Here is a 25845-nt window from a genome sequence, read left to right as displayed (position 1 = left end):
GCCAGTGTAGGGAAAGAGTTTAAGTTATAATCCACTGGTGCCCCCTAGTGGTCTATTGAATGGGGCCAGCTTGGGCCTGTGCAAAGGGATAGGCTAGCAGGATGCCAATGCCAAGCACGCCTGTGTGGCAAGGGAAAGGTGAAGTAGCCTGAGTGACAGAACACTCCCCCTTGGGAACTAGAGCCACCACCTGAGGTGGTGTTAGGATGCCTCCAAAAGAAAGGGACAGACACCTGGATGCCGGGGCGGTACCACCTGGGAGTACAATTCCCAAACTAGAGCTCACTTTGGATAAATATGCACTTATATATGGTCCTGATAAGGTAGGACTGGATTGTGCAGCCACCTGACTGCTGTGATCAGCAGTGTGGCAATGGCAGGTGGCAAAAAGTCAGCTGGCCGCTGAAACAGATTCACTCCAGGATCAATGCAAAGAGTTGGAGGAGGAATGGGATATGTGGAAGGCACAGACTCTAAACATCCTCCCTTTTGGTAGCCACAGAACAGATTGTGGGAGCAGAGGAGGAGCTGGAGCAGGTGGAGGTAGAGAATGCCGCCCTGAGTCAGGTGGTTACCTGCCTGAAGGATCTGGTCTTAGAAGGGGTCCACCCAGGAGAATGGAGGTCCAGGGGCCTCATTCAGTCTGGGTTGCTGCTGTTGGGGTGAAAGCCCCTGGGGGCTGCTGGACCATGATGATGATTGGGATGGGTATATTTGGCATGACCCGGGTCCCCCAGATCCAGACCTCAGATGGTTGGACCCTAGACACTGTGTTGCAGTGGTCCGGAAGGTGGCCTGAAACTACAGACCTGCACCCATGGGGGTAGGGCAGCCCCAAGTACTGGACACACTATGGTAGAGACCGACTTGGACCCTGCACAAGCAACAGAGTTAGCAAAGACCCTTATACTCTGGGTTCAGCAGATGGGCTTGGGGTATGATGACCCTGGGTTTGGATCAGGGAATGAACCTAGCTGAGACCCAACAGGTGTTAAACGCCATGTCTTGGTCGGGAGATTTAGCAGGAGTGGCTCAGCAGCAAGCCCGTCATGCCACACCTAACAGTATCTTTGATATGTTGGCAGGGATGGCGCCTGCTATGGGGCCACGCACATTGCTGGAAGAATTTGTCTCGGCAGCTGCTGTACCTGGTGAGGATCCCATTTGGTTGAGAGAGGGAATGATTCTTCTGGCATACTTGTGTGGTGGAGTGTGGTGCGACAGCGGGAGGGCAAGTACCCATGACCAATCGCCCAAATAGCCCTGGCTCCGGAAGAATTGAGGCTGATTGTGCAGTGTCTCCAAGTCCACGTACAGCAGGCGATTGAGAGGTGGAGACCCAGGGAACCTACAGATGAGGAAGCCTTAGTGGATGCCTGTGCCACATCCACCATTGGGCAAGGCTTCTAAGGTGGCAGCAGTGGACCACAGAAACCCTGGGAAGCCACACACTCAGTATGGAAACCGCAGGGGACCGCCCTGCCTGTGGAATAACCTCTGGCGGGCCCTGCTGAAAAAAGGGGAAGATATGGATAACTGGCATGAAAAGCTCACTGAGGACCTGATGCTTCAGTGAGTGCAGTTGGGGATATCCCTTCCTACAGGGGAACAGGAGGGTGTCCCAGCCCCATCAGGAGCAGTGCCAACCAGCTGGGACTGGCCAAAGCAAGCTTCCTAGAGGAGCCCACAAGAGGATGGGTGCCCAGAGAACAGATGGAGATGGGTAGCCACCCTGCCCCCCATTGGAAGGGGGTGTCTAGTAGTCAAAATGCAGGTAGGTATGACACGTACCCCTGCATGGCACTGGTAGATACTGTACAGCAGTTTCGCTTTCACCCTTCCTCCTCCCCGAGCGTGTGCAAATTGGGTCAGATGGGCTGGCCGCTTAAGGAGGCCATGAGTAAGGCTGCAGTCAAATGGACATGGGGTGGTCACAAGTAGAACCATGGGCTCATGGGATAGTGGGATTCACGTAACATATTGTAAATTCACCACTCATCCTCTGCAGGTGAAGTGGGAGGGACCCTATACTGTGGTGAACGGGGCAGAGGCAACAGTGTATATGATACATTAAACACTGGAAGGGAAATGGGTACACTGCAAACAACTCAAGGGAGCAGGGTCTGCTGTAGTGGGAACACTCTGCTAAGTTGTTTCTGAGCTTCTTCTATCTTTCAGCTTCCTGATCGGAACACTGGGTACAGGTACTAGCACTTGTTCAGCAGCAATCAACATGAACCATCGCAAACACCCCTGTGGGTATTCTATCCACATGATGGGTGTTTCTTCCCCCTAAAGATCCCTCAAGAACTGTTAATAGCACAGGACTCAAACACTGTAGCAACTAGATATCAGTTTATGTACCAGCTGCTCCACTAAACCCCATGATGCTCTATATCTTCTGAATCAGTCTGCCCTTGCATACCAACCAGGACCCCTACAAACCTTACTTGTTAGATGTACCTGAGGCAGTTCTGACCTTTTAGCATTTGGTAGCTAGTGCAGTACTGAACTTGGCCTCCATTCGTTGATGTGCCCAATTATTGTGATGGTTTTATTGTATTCCCAATTATTATGATTGTAATGATTTATTATCTTCTCAATGATTAAGACTGCAACAATTTTATTGTATTGCTAATTATGATAGTAATGATTTGCATTTGTATTTTGATATTATATTTGAGCTTAGTTCAAATATAATGATTTTAGTTACATTCACATTGTTACAACTGTTTGTAAACAGATCACCTGCGCCCTACAACAACTACTGTAATGATCATCCATCAAGGGGCAGAGTGTTGTAGATGCAGCAGTGATCTGTATGTCTAAAAAGACTGTTACATCTCCCCGCTCCTCTCTCTCACTGAATGGCTGTGAGATGCCTCAATTTCAGGTAACACTTCAAGCAGACAGTACTTTATGCAATAACATTTGTCCTTCTGACACTTAAATAGCACCAGCTAACGCCCAACTTCAAGTGTTAAAGGAACAGAAAAATAACTGAACTGAGAAACGAACTTACTAAACAGATTTCGGATACGACTTGCTCCAACACCAACGAACATCTCATCAAACTCTGACCCAGATGCGTAATAGAATGGCACGTCAGCTTCACCAGCCACAGCTCGGGCAAGAAGAGTCTTGCCTGTACCTGGTGGTCCAACTAACAAAATACCTGACAGAAGATAGATATACAATACCATAAACAAACTGTTATACAGTAGCTCTCATAGCTTCCAAAATTTTTAAAAATATACAAATAGCTTCAATGACATCTTAATACTCAATTTCAAATAGTGCTCAACCAATATCTCAACATGGTTGCCACATAGCAGGACTTAGATTCACAGATCTATATATCCTTTGATCCATATGTGAAGCACAGAAACAGAAGATCTCTAAATTTAAAAAGCTTACTGCCAAAAAAAAAATATATATCAGAAATCTAGGCACAACCACATACACTAATTACTACATGCTGAACCTCTCTAGTTCAGCACCTGATCAGCACTGAACAAGAGAATTTGCTGAGCCATGGGAGGTCAATGTTGTCTAGCAGCATTACTAACACTTCCACTGGTTACTGGGCTCTCAGAAGCCATTTAAGGGTAAATCACAGCTAAACAACCGCACAGAACACTGACAGACAGGACCAATGGCTGTAAACAAGCTTTATGGGACTGTGGGAAACTTGGCCACACCCGTGATAAGTGCTCATATGACCATCTAAACTCATGCCAGATGCTGCAGGATGAGAGAGGGCTGGACTAGAGAGGTTCGGCCTATATTGAAATTCTACCAGTTTCTACTTCTTGAAAAGTCCAGTTTTCCCTAGTTATGTTAGAGTTCCTCAACAATGTTTCCTTTTCTTACATGTGAGATTTACCAGGTTTGTCACAATCTATGATGTAGCTTGTGTCATGGTGCCGTGATTTCTTAAGTTATGAATATGACCAACAAAATGATCTGCATAAAGTAGAATGCGTCAATAAGACAAAATTCCCCCTAAGTGGTGCAGCAGCACAGCTTTCCATTAAGCCTGTGCAGGGCCTCAGCGTTGCAGTTGAGAGAGATCTCTCTCCTCAAGCCCTGAAGCTGCCAGGGCCAGCAGAGGGGAGCCCTCCCCATCAGCCCCAGCAGGGAGCCACCCATAAGCCCAAGCTCCAATCCCTTGTGCCTCATTTTGAGCTCTCATCACCCTGAGGACAGTCTGTACCCCACAGCTCTCATCCCCATCTCCACGCAAAGTGCCCAAACCCCAGCTCAGAGTCTGTATCCTTCTCCCCACCCCCGCACCATAACTGCCAACCCAGAATCCTTCCACAAACTTGGGGACTCCCTCCTGTTGCCCAAACTCCTCATGCCTGCACCTCGAGCCGGAGCCTCTGCACTCCTGCATCCCAGCTCTCTGCCACAGCTCTCTTAGCCCCCTTCCTGACATATTAATTTTGTAATGTCACCAACATGAAGATGTATCACATCATCTCCATACTGATGTACATAGTTGGTGTTCAACACCTCCCTCACTATTTCCTTCCATCGTTACCTATCTAGTGCGGAATAGCTTACTTTCTGTAGCTACTTAGTTTCTTAGGGTCTGCCTCGCCTATTCGAGCTGTCCATTATGCTGAACACCAGGGTCTTGATTTTTCATTAGTCGTTCATTCTGCAGATATGCCTGATTCACTGTAGCTTCCGTTGTATAACCTCCTGCAGTAGGTTCTCTTTCGGCTGTACCTTCCTATATAATTCCTTGTTGGTGACCTTCTGCACCCATCCTATTCTCAGGATCTTTCTATAGTAATTCCACACAAATGCCAATATCCTTCTCTTCAAATCTTTCGTTATCACTCAGGTTTCACATCTGTAAAACATGCTGCTGAATATGCACATTTTCAAGACACTCAAATTTGTTCCTAAGCTAATCGCTTTGCTTTTCTGGATCTTACCCATCACCTTCAAACACGCTCTTGCTTTCATTATTCTAGTCACTATTTCCTTCTTATAATCTAGACCATATGTCATGTTGTTCCCCAGATACATGAATTTCTTTATGTTTTCTAGTTCAATCCCTTCTACACTGATCTTCGTTCCTATTTCCTTCTTTCCAAATACCATTGTTTTCATTTTATCCATGTTCATAATCAGTATGTTCCGTTTTCCTTCCTCATTTAGCACCTGCACGATTCTTACTACATTCTCGTCATCTTCCTCAACAATAACTATATCATGCATGAACCTCAAGTTGCTAATTCTCATTCCAAGCACCAATATCCCTTCTACGTCTTCCTTGATCTAGTCCATCATTCTCTCTAGGAATATGATGAAGATACTCGGCAATATCAGATCTCCTTGTCTGATACTTGTCTGTACTCATTCTAAACCAACTTCCCAACTCTCTGCTGTATGGTATTTCTATCTTTCCTGAACCCCGCTTGCTCATCCACTAGATGTTCTTCTATCTGTGATCTCTGTCGGTGTCATCATCAGCACTTTGCCTAGATGACTTGTCAGGGCAACTGTTCAGTAGTTCTTGCACTCCAGTGCGCTTCCTTTCTTGTGTATTGCCACTAGCAAGAATCTTATCCATTTCTTAGGTGCCTTCCCTTCTTTCTGTACTATATTACAGAGTTTCATTTTGTTCCCTGACCAAATGACTTCGCAACCACACATCTCTCCCAATGCCATCCAACGTATCTCCGCAGTCCAAGTATATTGCATCGGTACCTCTCTCTCCTTTCAAAGCAGCTCTAACTTTCCAGTTGCCCACAGCATTTGGACATTCCATGTTCCAACTGACAGTATATGCACTAGTTGTAATTTTCTTTCAGTGGCTAACTTATCAATCCAATCCAAATCACTGGACTGGTGTCATAGACCTTGTTTATCCAGGCAACATCTGAGATGGCATCTTTTATCGGTTAGACGCACTGGCATCAGATTTCATTTGTATTGTTGTTTTATAATCAGAGCACTGACACTCATGTGACCAATCCTCCTGCTTTATCCAGGGTTGGAACCCCTAGAGGCTTCATGGCAGAGTTCCATAAAACTTAAAAACTAGTGTATATTAGATGACTGAACAACTGTTGAAAGTGAGTTTCAGTTATGAGTCCTTCTAAACTTTTCCTGAAAATAGTTTGAGTGGTATAATAGACATGCAAGCCCATTTCACACCACTGAGATTTGGTATCAGTCTAACAAGACAAGATACATCAAGTATTAATCATACTTACAGACATAGTGGCAACCACTGTGTCCATATAAAGTTTTCTAAACCAATTTCTCCTTCTGTTCACAGAAATAAGCAGTAAGTCACTTCCAAAAACTGTTCAGTTTAGGAAGAGACTAGTTTTTAGGATGAAAATTACCATTCCATTCTAGCCCAGTAATTTCCTCAATCAGTGTTTGTTTGTTTTTTCCCTTCCCCTCCCAAGTTTCTCATTTCTCACATTTGGGCTGAGACAAGACAAGACAGCTCTGGGGGAGTTTTAGTAAAAGTAGCTAAGCCCTTTTCAAGCTAGAAGAGCATAAACAATTCTTTTTTTAAACATACCAACATTCTTGTATTAGCTCAGGTGGGTTTTAAGCTTTAAGCATACCACATATTTAAGACTCAATAAGCACACAAGCAAAACACGTCTACAATACTAAGTGTCAATTTTTACTACTTAACACCCCGCCCCCAAGTTACCTCTCATATCACAAGAGGCTACAACTCTTGGCACAGAATAAATTGTAGCTGTTAACACCATGCCGATGTCATTTAAGAAGTCAAAGTGCCTGAGAACTTAACAACTAGATGATGATAGAAAGCAAAGCCAAGTAATGACTGAATCTAGTAATATTCTGAGCAAAAGGTTCTCAACTGTCTCCACTGCTTCATGACGACTCAGACATTCAAGGCTTCACCTTACTTATATAAGCAGACAGCATTCTTACCTTTTGGAAGTTTACCTCCCAGTACTGTAAACTTCTGTGGGTTTTTCAAGAATTCTACAACTTCCTGCAGTTCCTGCTTAGCTTCTTCCACCTACACATTAAAATATGCCAGGAATCTTGTTATAAGAGATTGCAGTCATTCTGATACAGTTACAAATAACTGTGGACAAAAATAATTGTGGAAGTAGTTTATGCCAGGCACATGAGCAGATATGTTCAGATTGCAACAAGAGCTCACAGAAAATTAAAGCAAAACAATGCATTGGGAGAATGCATTAAATGGCATGTTGCCAATGCTTCAAAAAGAAAGCTGTTTTATACAGGTCAAACCTCAAAAAAAAAAAAAAAAAAAAAAAAATCACACACTGGTCCAGCAACATCTGTGGTGTGGAAGGAACACTGATGCTGGACCAGAGAGCCCTGGTGGCTGGGAGCAGGGTCCAGCTGTGAAGCCAGTGGCTGAGTGCCAGCCAACCATAGACTGGCCAGCAAAGGCGAGGAAGCCGGAGGCATTGGCCAAACCAGTGGAGGCGAGAAACCCAGCAGCAGCTGGGGAGGCCATCAGCAGCTAGGGCCAATGATCTGGTGGCAGGGCCAAGGAAGTGAGCTATGGCCAGGCTAGGGAGCCAGTAGCAGGACCCAGGGAGGGAGCCTCACTTAGGGCTGTGGTAGGGGCTGGGGAAGGAGCACCGCCCAGGGTCAGGGAGACAGGAAGTTGCAACCAGGAGCTCCAAGTAGGGCTGGTGGCTGGTGGAACAGAGGCCAGGAGCCCTGCTGGATCCACAGTTGAGCCTAGTGGCCTAGGCTGGTGGCTAATGGTGCAGAGGGGAGCTGACTTCCCCTGGTCTGGCAAAATCCTTCATTTGAGACAGCACAAGTCCCAAGGGTGCTGAACCAGGGAGACACAATGTGTACAGTTCTCATCACAGAAAAAAAATAAAAACTACCAAATCCAATGACAAAGCAGACTATTACTGAAGTTAATGCCAAAGTTTTCTCTCATGAGACTCTCAGCTATTTGTTTCGGATAAATCAAAAATTACAGTACAGATGCAACAGAAATTTAGAGCGCAGCTAAATAGCCATTCAAACTGCTCCCTATTAAGCAGTCAGATTTTCAGAAACCAAGGCGTTCTGATTCTGACTTCTTGGCATTCAGTCTTCACAGAAGCATAGACCAGTCTTGACCTGCTCAGGGTCAGTTTTGTGGAGTTCTACTCTTCATGTCTGATAAAAATGCACAAAATCAATCTGTCTGGGGTCAGCAGTCAACACTCCTGTTGACCTTCCTTGGTGAAGGCAGTCACAAAAGTTGCTTTCCGGTACGTTGATTCTAGCTATACAATTGCTGTAGCTAGAACTGAGTATACGAAATCAACTTTCAGGTGCAGTGTAGACCTGGCCTTAGAGTAGCCTTCAGCGAGCAGAAACTATGCTGTCCTTAAGCATTCACGGATATCTTCTGGCGATACTTGTAGCTTGTGGATGAAGACGTTATTCACCACAGGATTAAACAATAATACACTTACTACAGTTTGTGAAAGTTAGTTTGTGAAATAATCTATTCCAGCCGCAGAACACATTTCCTGGACTTCCTCATCCTCTTTCCACCAAACCCATTCTACTTATAGAATACAAAAATTAGTTGGCAGCCACTTATCTGGCCTCTCTAAAACCTTGCTGCCTCTCTAGTAACTGTACAACAAATTGAAAATGCTATGCTGGTCTTTACTTCCCTTCTTTTCTAGGTTTATCATTCATCCACAATGCAAACCTAATTTTATCATTCTATAACCAGTCTTGTAAAAACAAGGTTTCACCACTTGTAGAAAACAGCATAAACCACAATTTTTCAAGTTCACAGTTTGATGATAAATAATTCACACAAAGCTAATTTTGAACTTACCCCTTTAACATGTTCAAAGGTGACATTTTTCATCTGAATAGGATCAACTGCTGCATCAAGCCCAGATGTTGTCCGAAAGCGTACTATAGGCAAATCAGAAGGAGAGGAATAAGGGGTATTTCAGTTTATGTTTACAAAATGCCATTTAATTTCCAGAAAATTAACCTCTTGTAGTACTTTGTCTCATCCACACCTTTTCTTAAAAGCAATATTTCAATTTCAACCATCCAGCTACAATAATTTTAATAGCGGCTTCATTTTGTAGAAGGTTTAGGTTTTATCCACATATATTTAATGTGAATATTTAATATGAAGTCAGTTCAGTCATTATGAGAGCTTAACCAACTGTTTTTTGGTTCATTTTAGAGAGCATTCCTCCATTACTCGGGAGGAAATCCTGTCTTTTCAAAATAGCTCTTAAAATGTAACTCTTTTTAAAATAGCTCTTTAAATGTACCTATATACACAAAGACACAGGTAGCCATAAACACTTCCCCATGGTGCCTCAAAACAAAAATGAATCTCACCTGTGTTCCAGCGTGACCACTCCTAAGCATGGAACTATGGTCCAAAATTGACACATTCAGACTTTGACCATTCAGATGAGATAGTCAACAAGTACAAATTTACGATAGTGCTTTTGGCAACATAAGCACCTAGCCACTAGACGCTAGCAGAGATGAGAGAATCCCAGAATTCTACAATTGGAAGGGACCTCAAGTTCCCTGTCCTCACCGCAGGACCATCTGTATTATCCCTGTTGAATATTTATCTAAGATGTTCTTAAATATTTCCAATGATGGAAATTCTACAGCCACTGTAGGCAATTTATTCCACTATTTAACCACTATCACGCTTAGGAATTTTTTTTCCTAATGTACAATCTAAGCCTTTCTTGCTGCCATTTAAGTCCATTGCTTCTTGTACTATTTTCAGAGGCTAAGGAGAATAATTTTTCACCCTCCTCCTTGTAACATTCTTTTAGGTACTTGAAAGCTGCTACCATGTCCTCTCTCAGCCTTCTCTTTTTCAATTTAAACAAACCCAGTTATTTAATCTTCTTTCATTGGTCATATTTTCTAGAACATTAATCATTTTAGCTGCTCTCCTCTGGACCCTTTCCAATTTCTCAACATCTTTCCTAAAATGTGGGGCTCAGAACTGGACACACTACTTGAGTTGAGGCCCAATCAATGCAAAGTAGAGCTCAAGAATCACTTCTTATGTCTTGCTCACAACACTCCTGTTAATGCATCCCAGAATCATGATTGGGTTTTTTGCACCAGTGTCACACTGTTGACTCACACTCAGTGGTCCACTATGACCCGTAGATCCCTTACAGCAGTATTCCTTCCAAGGGTGTCCCTTCCCATTTTGTATGTGTGAAACTGACAGTTCCTCACTAAGTGCAGTACTTTGCATTTGTCTTTACTGAATTTCATTTTATTTGCTCATAAGAGTCACCAAACAACAAGAGTCCTTTCCTCACTGAACTGAATGAGAGCAGATTACTTAAATTCTGAGTCACATTACTCTTTCAGTAAACAATTCAGTTCATTTTCTTCCCTCCACCCTGCTCTGCAAGAATTACCAAATAAGTCAAGAAAGTCAGGAACAGACAGAGAAAGGAAAATGTTACTTTACAAATGTGTAGTATTTATTGACATGCTGAGTGAAAAAGCAACAAATATTGCCTAAATTCCTTTGGTATTTTGAAACATTACCTTAAAATAATCACAACTACAATATGCATTCTACTTAGCGTTCAGCTTGTATAAAAATTAAGTGAGTAAAGTGAAAGGTTAAAGGAATGAAAAGTTGACAAACCAGTATCAGAAAAGGAGCCTTTACCAGATAAATATGGGTTTTTTGACCAGCCATAAATACCAAGCAGTATTACTATAAGGAGAAAAAGACGTGTTCTTCTTAAGGAATCTGTAAAAGAAGAAACATATATTTTAAATAGGATGAAATGAACTACTTTTCAAACAGAATGTGCTGGTATTAAGTTAAAGCAGCTTACCATTTGTTCTTTGCGTGAGTGCCTGTGCTTTCAAAAAGCCCTCAGCAAAACCAGTTTTAAATGCATCCTGATGAACTTCAGGCACATTTTTTGTTTTCATTAATTTGTCTAAGCTTTCAACATCAGATCCTCGGTCTCTCGAAAGGAGTCCCTAAACATATATTGCATACTCATATTACTTTGTATTCTCTTTGACAGAGAACCAGTTTTCACACAGAGCAAGAATGAGAGTGAATTGGCTTCCACGCCTGTAAGTTTTTCAGAGAAAAACACTGACACTAGCAATATGAATTTGTTTGCAGTATAAAATGTTATAGAGTAGAATCTCAAAGTTATGAACATCCTGGGAATGAAGGCTGTAACTCTGAAAAAACATCATGGTTCTTCTTTTAGAAGTTTAAAACTGAACATTTTCAAAGCTATATAGTCATTTTACTATACAGAAGAAAAACGCTGCTTTTAACCATCTTAATGACTTAAGAAGAAGTCATTCTCCCGCTCTACTCTGCGCTGGTTAGGCCTCAGCTGGAGTACTGTGTCCAGTTCTGGGCGCCGCAATTCAGGAAGGATGTGGAGAAATTGGAGAGGGTCCAGAGGAGAGCAATGAGAATGATCAAAGGTCTAGAGAACATGACCTATGAAGAAAGGCTGAAAGAATTGGGCTTGTTTAGTTTGGAAAAGAGAAGATTGAGGGGGGACATGATAGCAGTTTTCAGGTATCTAAAAGGGTGTCATAAGGCAGAGGGAGGGAACTTGTTCTTCCTTGCCTCTGAGGATAGAACAAGAGGCAATGGACTGAAATTGCAGCAGGGGAGGTTCAGGTTGGACATTAGGAAAAAGTTCCTAACTGTCAGGGTGATCAAACACTGGAACGAATTGCCAAGGGAGGTGGTAGAATCTCCACCACTGGAGCTATTTAAGAAGAGGTTAGATAGATGGCTTTCAGGGATGGTCTAGAAAATGCTTGGTCCTGCTATGAGGGCGGGGGGCTGGACTCAATGGCCTCTCGAGGTCCCTTCCAGTCCTACTCTTCTATGATTCTATGAATTTAACTGAAGCAGGAAGAGTAACAGAGTCCATAGCTTATCTAATTTTTAAGCAGTTTAAATTTAACACAACATATTTCTGGTTCCAAATTAGGTGTATGGTTGATGGGTCAGTTTGTAACTCTGATGTTTAACTGTATGGGGCATCCATGACAGAGGATCTATTCCAATAACATGTTCTGGCTACTCCAACATCTGGGTCATTGCATTTACTGCATCAAATTTCTACAAGTTGTCTTTTCGGGTTAAAACCACTGCCTATTCAGATCAACACTCTACAGTGTTAAAAAGACAACAACCACGAAAGCAACTATTCTTAAAGCAATAGCCAAGTGACAGGTGAAGCCACTCTCTGAACTTCTGTTTATAAGAGTACTTCACTGGTCTCCAAGATTACTTTTAAAATAAATTACCAAATAAAAGTCATAAACATGAATATTTTATTGTGGGATTAAAAATTTACTCTTTTAGGTTGGTTTTCAACCTGCTTTCTTTACGCGTAGTAATGGACTTGGGGATCCTCATAACAGTAATATATAAGTTAAGTCATGGATGGAGTATTAAGGAGGGGGAAATGGAATCTTTTCAATTATTTCCAGTTGTAAGATCTAAGATGACGTTCCTTTCAAGAACTGAGAACATTGTTGATTATTCAGTAACGAAATGTCATGACTTAAGTATTCAGTTTCTTCACAGATGTCATAACCTTAAAATGTGGCTCTTTTTACTTGCCTTTACAAATGAAGGAGGTACATTTTCTGTTTCTGCAAATCGTTCAGATGTTGATTGCAGACGTCTTGCTCTTGATTTCAAAGTCTTAAAACCCCGAGACTGTATGAAAACTTAAAGAACACCTTCCTTTAACATTATATTTCCTCAAAGCAGAGAAGGAATAAGGTTTGTCAAATAAAGATTTCACCATTTTTGTAGGTTCTTCCTTTGTCTTATTTCTCTAAAACCATTTAGAAATGACTGTTTTTATTATTTATACAATAAACTATATAAGCAACTATACTAAAAGGTGCTAGGTGACACCAGTAAATTGTCAGTCATTTCCATTAGTCCACTTGAGCCTTTGAAATGTTACACTCACTCCAAAAAGGCTCTCAAAACCCAGTTCCCCAATTAATACTGAAGTTCTCGTGAATCCCCCCAGCATACCTCCTGAAATGGACAGCAATCCCAATACAAAATCAAAGGAGAGTGACACAAGGAGCATATCAGGAAAGATCACTAGTGCTGATGTCAGCCTGAATTTACTTTTTGACTCAAAAGATGAGGGGATTGAGGTACTCTTCACCAACATCACTTACTTTCACACCTAAAAGCAAGATCTACTAATTATATCATATTTATTGACTTTACCAAGAAACCATGTTGGTTACTTAAAGAGGTCTTCCAACTTAAGAGTACTTTAAAAAGTACTAAATTCCAGTAAGTTTGCCAATATTTGCTGAATACCCGCTTTCACTCAGACTAAGTAGAATCTCTGGGGAAGTGGGCGGGGGGAGGGGTGGAGAGAGAGAATTATGTTTATTAAAAACAAAATACTGATCTCATGAGGTATAGTTTTTTGCTTCTTACCTGGCCAGCGCTGAAGGTCTGAACACACACTCTGGAGGGGACTAGGATGCTGTCTATACAAGTAAGATGATCGTAAAACACTAAATACATCCATGAAACCTAGAAAAAAAGATTCAACAACATAAGCCTGATTTCCATTTTTGATAGATTATATTCCATACTAAACTTTTTACTTAGACAAGGGGTCTCAGACTTGTGGTCCACAGCTCCCTTTGGGGATAGGATGCAACAGGTGGGGAGTGGGAGGGGAGAAGGGGAAGGCAGGAAAGAGTTTGAAGGCTGGATGCAGACACACCCCTTCTTGGGCTACCAGGACTCCTGAGCTGGACTGTGAAAACACTCTGGCCATAGTCAGTCAGCGGCCCCTGAGTTTGAGACTACTGACTTAGACCAAGTTATTCATAATTATGACAAATCCAAATGTCTACTACTTATATCTGGTCATTTCAAATATCACAGACCAATAGAAAAAACCATTACTAACAACATATTCATTGGGGAAATACTGAAGTTCCTCATTTCGGACACTCTCTCAACACACCAGAATTCTTTTAATTAGAACTTCCAGGTGAAAAAGATTCCACCTAAAGCTTCCATGGGAAAATCCCAATTAAATTAACTAGACTCTCATAGGATTTCTATGCAGAGAATAATTTCATGAACTGCTTTAAATATAAGATTCATACAAAGCATTAAGATACTTTAAGACTACATTAAAGTACATTGAATATTTGTGCAATAACATGAAAACAAGAAGTGGGAAAAAAGAACAACAGCAGAAAATGTGCCAGCAAACACCATTTAAAAATGTTAGCTACTCTGAATAGATAGCATATGACAAGCATGCCATATATATTCATTGTTTTATTAAGAGATATTCAGAATGAGGTTCCTAAACTGCAAATAGTTATTTAATGTGTTTCCTGAGGCTTTCTGCAGCACATATTAAAAAAGCGTGATTAAATATTTACCCAGTCAAAGTTATTAACCAATAAGGATACTTAGTAGTAGTAGCATTAGCCAATAAGGATGGTTATGCTCCAATAATTGGTCAATAATTTGCTGTAAATGTTATGTATATAAAATAAAAATATATATCGTAAGTTAAACAATTAATTCACACTACTGTGGCTCTTTTGGGTAAGGTTGATCACTAATATGGTTCCTGAACCACTGAGGTTTGAAGTGCCTATGGTTTAGTGCCATTGAAATCAGTTCCTTAGCAGTGCAAAATCTCCATTACGTAGGCATGGGCTATTTAAAATTGTGGGTAATCCTAGGCTTCACAGATGGTACAAATATTGTCCATACATATTGATTTTGGGGACCCTGAAGGCAAAAAAAAAAAAAAAAAAAAAAAAATACATTTTTAATGTGTATATATGTTCAAAGAAGGTATTTACAGGAGGGGCTCAACATTCGTGAGGGTTCCATGTTGGGAACCCTCAAGAATGTTGAATTTCACCAGTGTGGCAGCCCCCGACTGCTGGCGCTCTGTGTCCCAGAGCCCTGGGGCAAGCGGCGGCTGCCAGCACTCTGTGCCCGGAGCCGCGGGGAAAGCGGTGGCAGCTGCCGGCGCTGTGTGTCCTGGAGGAAGCAGCCGCTCCAGCCGCTCACAAATAATTGAATTCATGAAATGCAGGTTTGTGAATATTGAGACTCTACTGTGTATGACTTGGTTAAATCTCAGAATTATTCTGGGTCATCTTCTTAAATGTAATTAAAAGTATATTAAAATACAAAAAAAAAACCCCGTAATGAAACATTAACATTTTAAATGCTCAAAAGCCTGGAAATGCAAAAGTTAGAGTTAAATGCAAAACCTTAATTGTGAATTCTTGAATGTCTGTATTACTATGCAATCTTTAATTATGAGCACATTCTTCAAACAATAAACCACTTCCCCTGCCTTTAGACATAGATGTATTCCTAAATCTTTTTGGGGTATCAACCTAATGTTCTTCCATACCATCTAACACTAAGTTATACCAAAAGTACAAATGAAGTCATAAGAAGATGTAAGAATAGCAGCAAAAAGCAATGCGCGCTTGCATCCTGCGTAAGTGTTTACAAGTAAATTTTGGAAGTATCAAAGCCGATTGTCGGCAGTTATACATAAACTATATAGCTAAATTAACACAAATTCTTTTAAAGAAAAAACATCTAAAACTCAGGAACATTTTTCAAACACTTAGATTTAGTCACCTAATTCTTCATTTTCCTATCCAAACCTTTTAGGCAACTTAAAATCCCAGCCTTAAAGTAAGTGAGGATAAATAACAAAAAAAAAAAAACTAACTTAACTTCTACATAAGGTAGTAAAATATTTCATCTTGAATCATTATGATTTATCTCAGTAACATAAGGATATGTTGTTAAACATTTTACAATCAAAAGAAAAGATTCTGATTTCAGCTGTTACAATGACCATCAGTTCTCAAGCAGTTTCTCCTATTATAAGACTTCTTACCCCTACACTGGAGTTTCAGGTGCTCTTTGCCCCGTGGCAAACAGCTCATCCCCAGGACACATCTACACTATAAACTTAAGCTGACTTCTGTTAAATCAACTTATAGCCACGAAAGTAAATACTGCAGTGGTTTATGCCTGCACAGCCCTTCTGTCAGTGGTGCACATCCTCACCAGGAATGCTTCCACCAATGCGAAAGGGGCAACATGGCTAGCAGAGAATCAGAGCTCTCAGCTCTGCATGAAGCTCCTTAACCCACCTGCCCATCTTCCTGCTGGGAATGGAGAAACCACACCAGGATTCTTGGTTTTCCAGTGTGAGCTGGCCAGTTGCCCTGAGCTTCCTGACTCCTGGCTGGGAGCAAGACAGCTATGCTGGGATCCAAGAACAGAGCTCCCCACAGGTGCATCCACTTTCCTAGTGGGAGCAGGAGGTGTTCCCTGTAAGCTGAATGCTTGGGTGGCCATCCAAGACAGTTAGGTGCTGCCCACCTGATAAGCAGAATGCTGCTGACTGTGGGCATGTGCCTCTATTGGTGGTGAACAGCCACGCATACCTTGGTGCACACAACATTTATTCTGGCCATGGATGGAAAAAATTAGAGGGAACACTAGCAGAGAGTCAGAACAGTGAACCTGGCCAGCAGCCCAGCTGGAAGTAATAAGCCAAGCCACCAGGGGCAGCAGGATTCCTTGTGGAGAACATGGGCAGCAGCCTGAGCCAAAAACCTGGATGGCAGACCAGCTGGGAAGCAGAGACTGTGCAACATCCTGACTAAAACTGACAACAGCTAATAGATGCAAGTAACACAGGCTCTACCAGAACACTGTTTCACCCTAATTACATTAACATAAGCTCTATACCTGTTGTTGAGGTATTACATTGCTATACTGAAAGGTCCCCACATTTGTGAACTTAAGGTCCACGAATTCAATTATTCGCAAGCGCTGGCAGCCAATGCTTCCCCGGGGCCCCAAGCGGGAGCGCCAGTTGCTGCTGCAATCATGGAATTCAACATTTGAGAGCGTTCTCAACACAGAACCCTCGTGAATGTTCCGACCCTACTGTAGTAGGGCACTTACATCAGACACAACAGGATTATAGCATGTACACTGACAGAATTAGGTTGGTGCACACTGCTTTATGTTGACCTCACTGTAGTATAAAACTTGGCCTCAGTCACCTTGTCTGAAAAAAAATCAATCTAACGATCTTTTACAGGTGACCTGAACTTCTATAGCTCTGAAGATTCCCAAAAACCTTTTCAATGCTCCCCTTTCAACCAGAGACGTGTTTCTGCAAGTTATTTTTCATATTTACACCCACTGAAGATGCAGTTCTTTTAGCAAGTCTGCCGAGTCTTGGCTACATTTGATTTCCCTCTTCCTACTCTCCCATCTACTATGCCATGGAAGCAGGTTTTAGATACCAGCTAATTGCTGCTACTTGTAGAACAATCAGGGCACTTCTATCAACACCTTGCTTCTGTGGCAACATTCCTTTTGAATTTAGCAGAAGATTGGGGGGTGGGGGGGGCCACGTGTTAAAAAAAGACTCAGATTCTAAAGCCAGAAAGTCCCATAAAGATCATCTGGTCTGAACTCATGCACAATGGCAAAAGAAATTCCCAAGTTCTTACATTATTTTCTGTAATGAAACAGCAACGCATATTAACAGTCCTGCCAATCTGAATTCCTTTGCAGTCATACCGCATGGCTGTATTTTACAAGCTGCAGAAATCCTTACAACTAAAAGAGAGGGCATTTATCTAGATTGGCACAGTATGTTCAAAGACAGATACACTGGTAGTTACAATGCACAGTTGAACTTAGTACAGGTAATGGGGACACACTGTTGACTTTCTAAATTTGTGGGCACTCATAATCGACTTTATAAAAATCTAGTGGTGTAAAGTCAACTTTAATAAATTCAACTTTATTTCATAATGTAGATGTAGCCTAATTAGTGTAAGTACCTATCCCACAGTTCCTGCTCCTCCATTGCATTCTGGGGTTCTGTGCCAGTGTGTTATGGGAAAAAAAATGCACTGCAAGTGGTTGTGGGTGTCTGATGCCATCATCCCAGAATGCACTGCCCTCACTCCCCACTCCCATTGAAAACAAACTACAAATGCATTTTCATGCCAGTTTTCCACAGCCTGCCCCTAACACATGCCATTACAAGGCTAGTGGGCCAGTTCTGAGAAATGTAAAATGAACTAATAAAAATCTGAAAAGTTTCATTTTGGAGCTACTGAAAATTTGTTGTTGATATTGTTGAAAAGCTTCATTTTGATATTGTTATTCTGATTAATTTCATTTTGACCTGTCAGCCATGCAGTGCAGAAGGCAGCCAGAGAGCTTGGGCTGACCCCTGCTTCCTACTTCTTGCTCACCTGGAGAGCAGCAGAGGTGAAAGTGATGGTCAGTATGGACACACTGGGGGCAGTTTGAGATACTTCTGGAAGCCAATAAAATTGAATAAAACAACAGTGTATCTACACTAGCCTTAAATTGACCTTTTAATTTGAATTTGCTGTGGCTCTTCATGAAAAAGCTGGAGTAGAAAAGTCGACGTTAGGATCCCTTAAAAATCCACCTAATGTTATTTGCAGTGAAGACAGGTACATCATAAAATCAATCTAACTCCCTTAAAATCAACTTTATTCTCTAGGCTAGCCAAAATAGCCTTAGTTTCAACTTCCATTCATGAAATCTCACTGGCACCTGAAAGCTCAATCCTGGCATAGATAAGAGGGATGTATTTGCATCAAAGTTAAATTGATGAAATTAGCTACTACATCTGATTATTAAACAGAAGAAAAAAAATGAACTCTAAAATCATTAAGTCTCAACCTATCTATAACACTGAGTATTACTGGAAATAAAGGTACAAGATGAACAAACTCAGAAAAACGCCACATATGATCCATTTTAGCAAGTATGGTACTGATATTCTGATTTCTTTTACTGATGTCTTCAACAGTTTGCTTGAAACCACAATCTAAGTAATTGTATAAAATAATTACCTACAGCTTGCTTTCATCTTGAAAATTTTAAGTGTGACAGCTTTCACTAATCCTATGTTTATGTTTGTTGAAATGATAATACTGGTATACCATCCCCAAACATACCATATTTATTTTCAAAGAAGGACTGTGCAGAGATATAGGATGTATGCCACTGGGAAGAGATTTTGTTTTCTGCAGAATAGCCAGGAAGCAACCTGTTCACGAGTTCATCAAGCTGGCTAACTTTCAAGTCAGACAATCCCAGGTCTCTCAGATTCAGTACAGGCTATAAAACAATAAAAAAATATTCAAAATATTTATCATCATCAGATTACCCAGGGGGAAAAGACTTCTGCCAAGAACAGAGCTTCAACTATCAGATTTTTAATGTAATAAGAATTTTGAACTGAAAAACACTTATTTTTAGATGGTGAGAAACAGGAAGAGTTAATTTAGCTATAAAAGAAAAATTAAGCCAGTTAATGTTGATATGAAATAAGCTTCTGGTATAGGCAATCTTGTGTGTATTTATCAAAATGTGTGCTTGTTTGCCAGCATACATAAGCAAATGTTTCCTTTGTTAACTATAAAAGAGTGCTCTCTTCATATTTGAAAGCACAGTAAATTGAATTATTTTTTGACTTAAATCAACCACCAATTTTAGTCATGATTTAAGTCAGCAGCCAGGAAACCTTGGCTTTAAATTGACAGTTTTAAATCTTGTTTTACATTTGTACTTATTTTCCTAAAGAAAAGTTGGTTCTCATAAGTTGGTGAACATTAAAACATGCTGAACAGCAACCAGCTCTAACTTTCACACTAATTTTTGTATTTTTTTGCTACTGGACAACAAATGCCTGTACATATTTATACAAGCAGTTATATATCTTAATGGAAAAATTAAGATTATGAATAAATGTATGCCGTGTTAAAAATAGTGAATAATGCATTTCTAATTTACCAGATGATTGTTTTCTTGTGATGTTCCAAACTCTATTTGGATGGAAACTAGAATTAAAGGCACAAAACCAGCATTTTAAAGTTGCTTTTTTAGTTAATAATTATGCTATGGCCGTGTCTACACTAGCCAAAAACTTCGAAATGGCCATGCGAATGGCCATTTCGAAGTTTACTAATGAAGCGCTGAAATACATATTCAACGCCTCATTAGCATGTGGGCGGCCGCGGCACTTCAAAATTGATGTGGCTCACCGCCACGCGGCTCGTCCACACGGGGCTCCTTTTCAAAAGGACCCTGGCTACTTCAAAAGTCCCTTTATTCCTATGAGCAGATATGAATAAGGAGACTTTGAAGTAGCCAGGGTCCTTTCGAAAAGGAGCCCCTGTGGACAAGCCACACGGCGGCAAGCCACATCAATTTCAAAGTGCAGCGGCCGCCCACATGCTAATGAGGCGTTGAATATGTATTTCAGCGCTTCATTAGTAAACTTCGAAATGGCCATTTGCATGGCCATTTCGAAGTTTTTTGCTAGTGTAGACATAGCCAATATGTGCTGAATAGACAAAGTTTTAAATGCAATCATGTTTGACAAACTTAACTGATTAAACAAAAATTACCTGCGGTTAGTGAACTGAACTGATTGTTTCTGGTCACTACATGCTTCAAAATTTTATTATAAGCAGATCTGATAATCTCATACCTTGTTTTATTTATAGATTGGAGGAGTAAAACAAGTTTTCCTGCTTTTTCAATCCCCCATTATTGTAGTCATTGAACTGCACTACATGAATAAGATGAAAAAAGTATTTTCTCTGCACACATAAAAGAGCCATATTGTCAAAAGCTTTGGGTGCTTACCCATTGATTTCCAAGCTGTTCAGTGATCCGACTTTCTTTATAACTTTGGTAGCAGCACGCACTGGTTACTTTTTTAATTTAATGTCAATTATTATAATATATTAAAGTAAATGCAGACATTAACCGACTGCCATAGTTTCAAAATTTAAGCTTCAATAACTTTTTAAAAAGAAAAAAATCAATTTACATTAAAAATCATATGAATTATTTTTTTACAAGAATATTTATTTTTATTCATGTTTTCTACTTTAGGTTATACCTCCCTTGTCCAGCACCCTTGGGACCTCAGTGGTCCCGAATGAGGGGATTTGCCAAATGAGGGGAGGTCAGGCCAGCTGCCTTGGGGGAGGGGCACTCCCGCAGGCTTCCACAGGGCTGCCATGCTCCCCCTCTCCTTCCTCTCTGCACCCTCCCTCCAGTCAGGGGTTCCCACAGCCGCAGAGCTGCTGGAGCGCCTCACCTCAGCCAGCTCCAAGCTGCAGGACAGCTCTGTGCCCCAGCCGGCTCCCAGCCATGAAACTGCTGAGGTTCCTTCAACCACAGCTGGGGCAGGCTTTCTACTGAGGGGCTGCCAGGGTTCCTCCATCTGGGATCCATGGGCAGGGCTCGGTGCCCAGCTGGCTCCCCGCAGCGGGACTGTGGGGGGTTCCCCACCATGGGGATCCCCGGCTCCCCAAGCCCAGCCAGGGTCCCCACGGCTGCAGGACTGGGAGCAGGGCTGAGTGCCACAGCCCAGCTCCCGCCCCCAAAAGTGGGGCTCAACTGGATTCCCCCCAGCAGAGCTCCCCAAACCCAGTCAGGCTCCTGGTAGTGGGACTCTCTGAACCGGATCCTTGCCCTGGGGCTCCCCAGAGTAGGCTGCCAACTGAGAACCCTGCCACCCACAAGGCTTCCCTGTGCCAGGCACAGCTGGTGTTCTTTGGTCCAGGTGCTCTCCCCTCCAGCTACATCCATTGTTCTGCTACATGAAGGATGTTGCCGGATGAGAGAGATGGACAATATAGTTTCAACCTGTATTGCGTTATATGAGCAGACATGGAAATAGATGCATTGTTTTCCTGTCTCTCTCAGCCTCTGGAACCTTTCTAGTCTTTGAGATGTTGTTATCCTGTCGGAGAGAAGAAAAATTCTTCAAGAATGTGCAACTGTAGCTATCTGTTACAGTTAATCTGACTGACACACAGAGTCATCTGTAATTTCTCTCTTTTTTCCCCAGATGCTTTTTTAAGTTTTGAGTGGTGCACAAGAAATTGAGGAACTTGTAGATATTTTATATTTCATAGTAGTTTTAAAACTGCCCTTCCATCAGTGGCGCATTGTACAAAAACAAGGTGCCATTTAAAAATAATGTATTAATAACAAAAATAGCCTCTTATTTTAATACACAGAATTCACAGGATAACATACCACACTCGTTGTCAGATATCAAACTATTTTGCGTGACAATATATTTTTACTTAGAAATTTTAAGGCCTTATTTAAATGTAAATATAATCTCAACTCTTTCCAAAAGTCTTATTACCTCACTGCTTTGAACATCATGTTCTGTGGCTGTATCCCTCTGTACAGCCTGAATAGATGCTGTACTAGCAGAAGTAGCTGAAGTTTTTGGTGAATGGAAGGCATTGATCAGGTGACTCAGAGGAACTGTAACCTGGAGGAAATTAAAGATTAAATGAATCACACTAACAGAAAGTAATGCCATCAAAATTAAATACCAAAAAGAAAATTCAGGTATCCAGACCTCAGGTACAGATATAAAATTATATGATCTTATGCAATGCCTCCCAAGTTAAGTTCTCAAAATGCTTTCTAAATTTTGGCTCAATGTTTACCCCTTGTGCCTGTTATTGCCATTTTACAGATTGAGACAGAGAGTTAGCACTGAAACAGAAAGGCTACATCTACACTTGGCCAAAACTTTGAAATGGCCATTCTCATGGCCAAATTGGAGAATACTAATGAGGCACTGAAATGAGTATTCATCGCCTTGTTAGCATGCTGCTGGCCACAAGAAAACACTTATTATGGGCAAAAACCCCTGGACTAGAATAGGACAACTACTGCCAAAAACAGGTGGTAATGTCCCAATAAGAAGTAGCTCAAAGTAGATTGTCAGATAAGAAAGCAACTGCCAGTTTAAAAATCATACTTCTGAATTTTTCACTATTATTGAATTGTCTGAGATTAGTGTAACTGAAAAATCAGAAAAAATATTCTTCAGTTTCATTAAACACCACTTTGACTATGGACAGAATTAAATTTACTTTATACAAACTCCAGCTTGAGGGGTTTTAACACAGCAGCAATGCAGAGACATTTGCAAACTACATGTGATTACAGAAACATAAAAAAGCAAAGGAACCTACAAGCAAGAAAAATAAATGAATGTATTTTAAACTGTCTAGATTTCAAGTTAAGATTCTGTTTAATTATTTAAGGGATTTATTAATTTAATTTATGTTTAGCTCCACAGTGCATTGGTTCATTTTGTAAACAAGAATGAAGTGGCCTCCATCACTCTAGAGCAGGTGTCTGCTAAACCAAAATCTGGACGAATCCCACAGCAAAACCACTTTTCCATGATGTATTATATAGTAAACATGCAATGCTCTGCAAATACAATGTATGGAGAACACAAACAGTGACCTGAGCATCCAAAAAGGGTAATGTAAATATTTTAATTTGCATAGAGAGTTCAATTTTGCTAAATAAATAACAGTTTTTAATCTCAAAACTCGGTAGAGTTTGAAATTTCACTGGTGTTCTACACCTTCCATTTTCTCTTTCAGCTATAATTTGTCCCGTGGATCCTGCTTAGACAGCTTGTTTGTAAGTGGTCTAAGTCTGGGCAATGCGAAGTATGCGTGTATCAACCAACTGGTTTAAACAAAAGTATTGTAATTTGTAGAACTGGTAATCTGTATAACAATGGCTCTCTCCCCATTTGTTGGGCCAGACATTTGGCCAAAATTATGCATGTTCAACATTTTTACAGATATAGTTGAAATGTTTTATATATAGTTTTATTTCTTTGTATCACATTGCCCTAGTCTAACCTCATTAATCAGTGTTTTCCTCACAGAGTTGAGACCAAACAAACAATGTTTTGGTAGCTCTCAGGCTTGCTACAATTGGGAACTGGTACACCTAAGATCAGCAAAGGATGAGGGAGAGGATACTGAGAAAAGCTGTAGCCATCTAAGTAATACCACTGATGAATAAATTTTTAAATCCTGAAGAAACCAAACAGGCAACTAGAGAAGCGCCAGTATGATGTACTATCTAGCGGCAGCTCAACTCAACAGGTGTGGGGTATTTTAAAAAAGTCACACAAATAAAAGCAGAGACCCAAGCTTGACCATTTTCAGAAACCTTGCACATTGCACTTTTAACAGAATTGACATTTTCTGATTAGTTTATTGTTAAAATTTCTACTGTGCTATTCGGCATAAATAGGACAAATAATCATGCCAGTATTATTGGTTACTAGCATTTCCTACAAAAGTACTTACTAAGTAAATTGTGAAGGTGTTAATAAGCCATATTGTAGCCTAAACAAAAAGAAACAAAACCTACCATGTAACACTAAGGCATCTAACCATGGCAAGGAACTGGACTAATCAGGAAGGGAATAAGGTAGGCTAAGAGACAAGACATATATAGGATTGTAGTATACTGTACCAGAGTCCAGAAGGTGAAAGGCAGTCAGCTGCATATTTGGCTGAGGCTTAGGTGTAGTCACAAGCTATGTCAAATAAAGAATGACTGCGTGCAATATCTAGGCCTCTCTCTCAGGTATCTATATTGCCCCGATCACTGATGCATTTGAGCATCACCCAATATTTAATAAATAACACAACGCCCATATATAAGCCACGTTTATGCTAAACTGTCCACATTTTGCAGATGGGAAAATCAGGCACAGAGAAACTGACTTGCCCGAGGGTGCTCAAAAGGCTATAATCAAGAAGGGATTTCACCCCAAGTTAATACTCTAACCACTGGGCTAGTGTATTTCATTACACACCTGGTTCCTTCTACTACTGACACACAGAGTGACAGAGACCGGGAAGTATTTCGACCTCCTTTGTCAGCTCAGAAAAGGGAGAAAGAAATAACCTAGCCGAGCCACAGGCGGGGTGGCTGGACTCGAAAGAGCAGAGGGCTCTCCGCTCAGACCCGAGCAGGTGTATCTGCCAGTTCTGGACGTCAACCCGTCAGCTTCCCTGACTCCTTCCTTGCACGCCACACCCCCAGCCCCTCCGCGCGTGAGCTCTGGGACTTTCTAGGGTGAAATGTCCCAGCTCGGCGGCTCCCACACAAGGGACGGAAGTTGCTCCACCGACACCTCCTTCCCTCTCAGTAGTAGTGGGGCGAGCCGCCTCTTCCCCCGCACCCCGGATCCCAGCCGCGCCCCAGCACACTCACCTGGGGCTGCACGGTGGTAGAGAAAGAAAACATCCTCCCCTCTAGGAGGGCAGCGTCGGCGACTCCCCACCCCACTCCTCCGGCCGGAAGCGGCGACCTACGCGCCCGGCAGCCTTCACCTCTCACTCCCTCTGACACGACTACCGGGAGAAGCCGCACTCAGCGGCTCGGCTCCCCTGAAAATGGCCGCTTCCTACGGCCGGCAACGACTAAGCTAACTACAACTGGGCCGGAAACAGACGGTGCGGCATACCGCTTCCGGGTCATACTGCCTCCCAGTCCTTCCTGCCGCGCGCTCTCTCCTCCCTCCCCCACCAGCAACCAGACACCTTAGCAACCAGTGTGTCTCGCGTGCGTACATCAGCCTTTCCCCACGACACTCTTGCGCGCGGGAACAAACCATTCCTTCCGTCTGCGGGGTGGGGGTTGGGGGGAGAAAAGAGTAGCAAGGACGCTGGGCCGAACCATTTCTGCGGCTGGGGTGCAGCTGTGTGAGGTGCGTGCGTCAGCTGCTCGGTTCGGTCAGCGTCGCGTCGTCGCAGCACGAGCCCATCATTCTGGAAACAGCCGCGGACCCAAGCGAGCCGCCCGACAGCACGGGGTATGCAGAAAGC

General features: G+C 41.9%; 1 protein-coding gene across 2 annotated transcripts in view; it reads right to left on the bottom strand.

The window, feature by feature from the left end:
* The window catches only part of YME1L1 (YME1 like 1 ATPase), a 49132-nt gene extending 23692 nt beyond the window's left edge, over positions 1-25440 (bottom strand). The window contains exons 1-10 of one of the 2 annotated variants that reach the window (XM_074984908.1): positions 25232-25440; positions 22323-22454; positions 19105-19267; positions 13502-13600; positions 12650-12759; positions 10872-11022; positions 10676-10783; positions 8849-8931; positions 6943-7033; positions 3023-3175 (exon numbers count right to left, since the gene is read on the bottom strand). In XM_074984908.1, coding sequence (XP_074841009.1) covers positions 3023-3175; positions 6943-7033; positions 8849-8931; positions 10676-10783; positions 10872-11022; positions 12650-12759; positions 13502-13600; positions 19105-19267; positions 22323-22454; positions 25232-25264 — 1123 coding nt within the window. In that variant the 5' untranslated portion in view covers positions 25265-25440. The remainder of the gene's footprint in view (positions 1-3022; positions 3176-6942; positions 7034-8848; positions 8932-10675; positions 10784-10871; positions 11023-12649; positions 12760-13501; positions 13601-19104; positions 19268-22322; positions 22455-25231) is intronic. The other variant, XM_074984909.1, reaches the window with a different exon arrangement.
* Between the last annotated feature and the right edge of the window lie 405 nt (positions 25441-25845).

The sequence above is a fragment of the Carettochelys insculpta genome, chromosome 2 (assembly GCF_033958435.1).
Source record: "Carettochelys insculpta isolate YL-2023 chromosome 2, ASM3395843v1, whole genome shotgun sequence".
NCBI lineage: Eukaryota > Metazoa > Chordata > Testudines > Carettochelyidae > Carettochelys > Carettochelys insculpta.
Note: the sequence above shows the minus strand (reverse complement) of the source record. Positions and strands in the feature narration are given on the sequence as shown.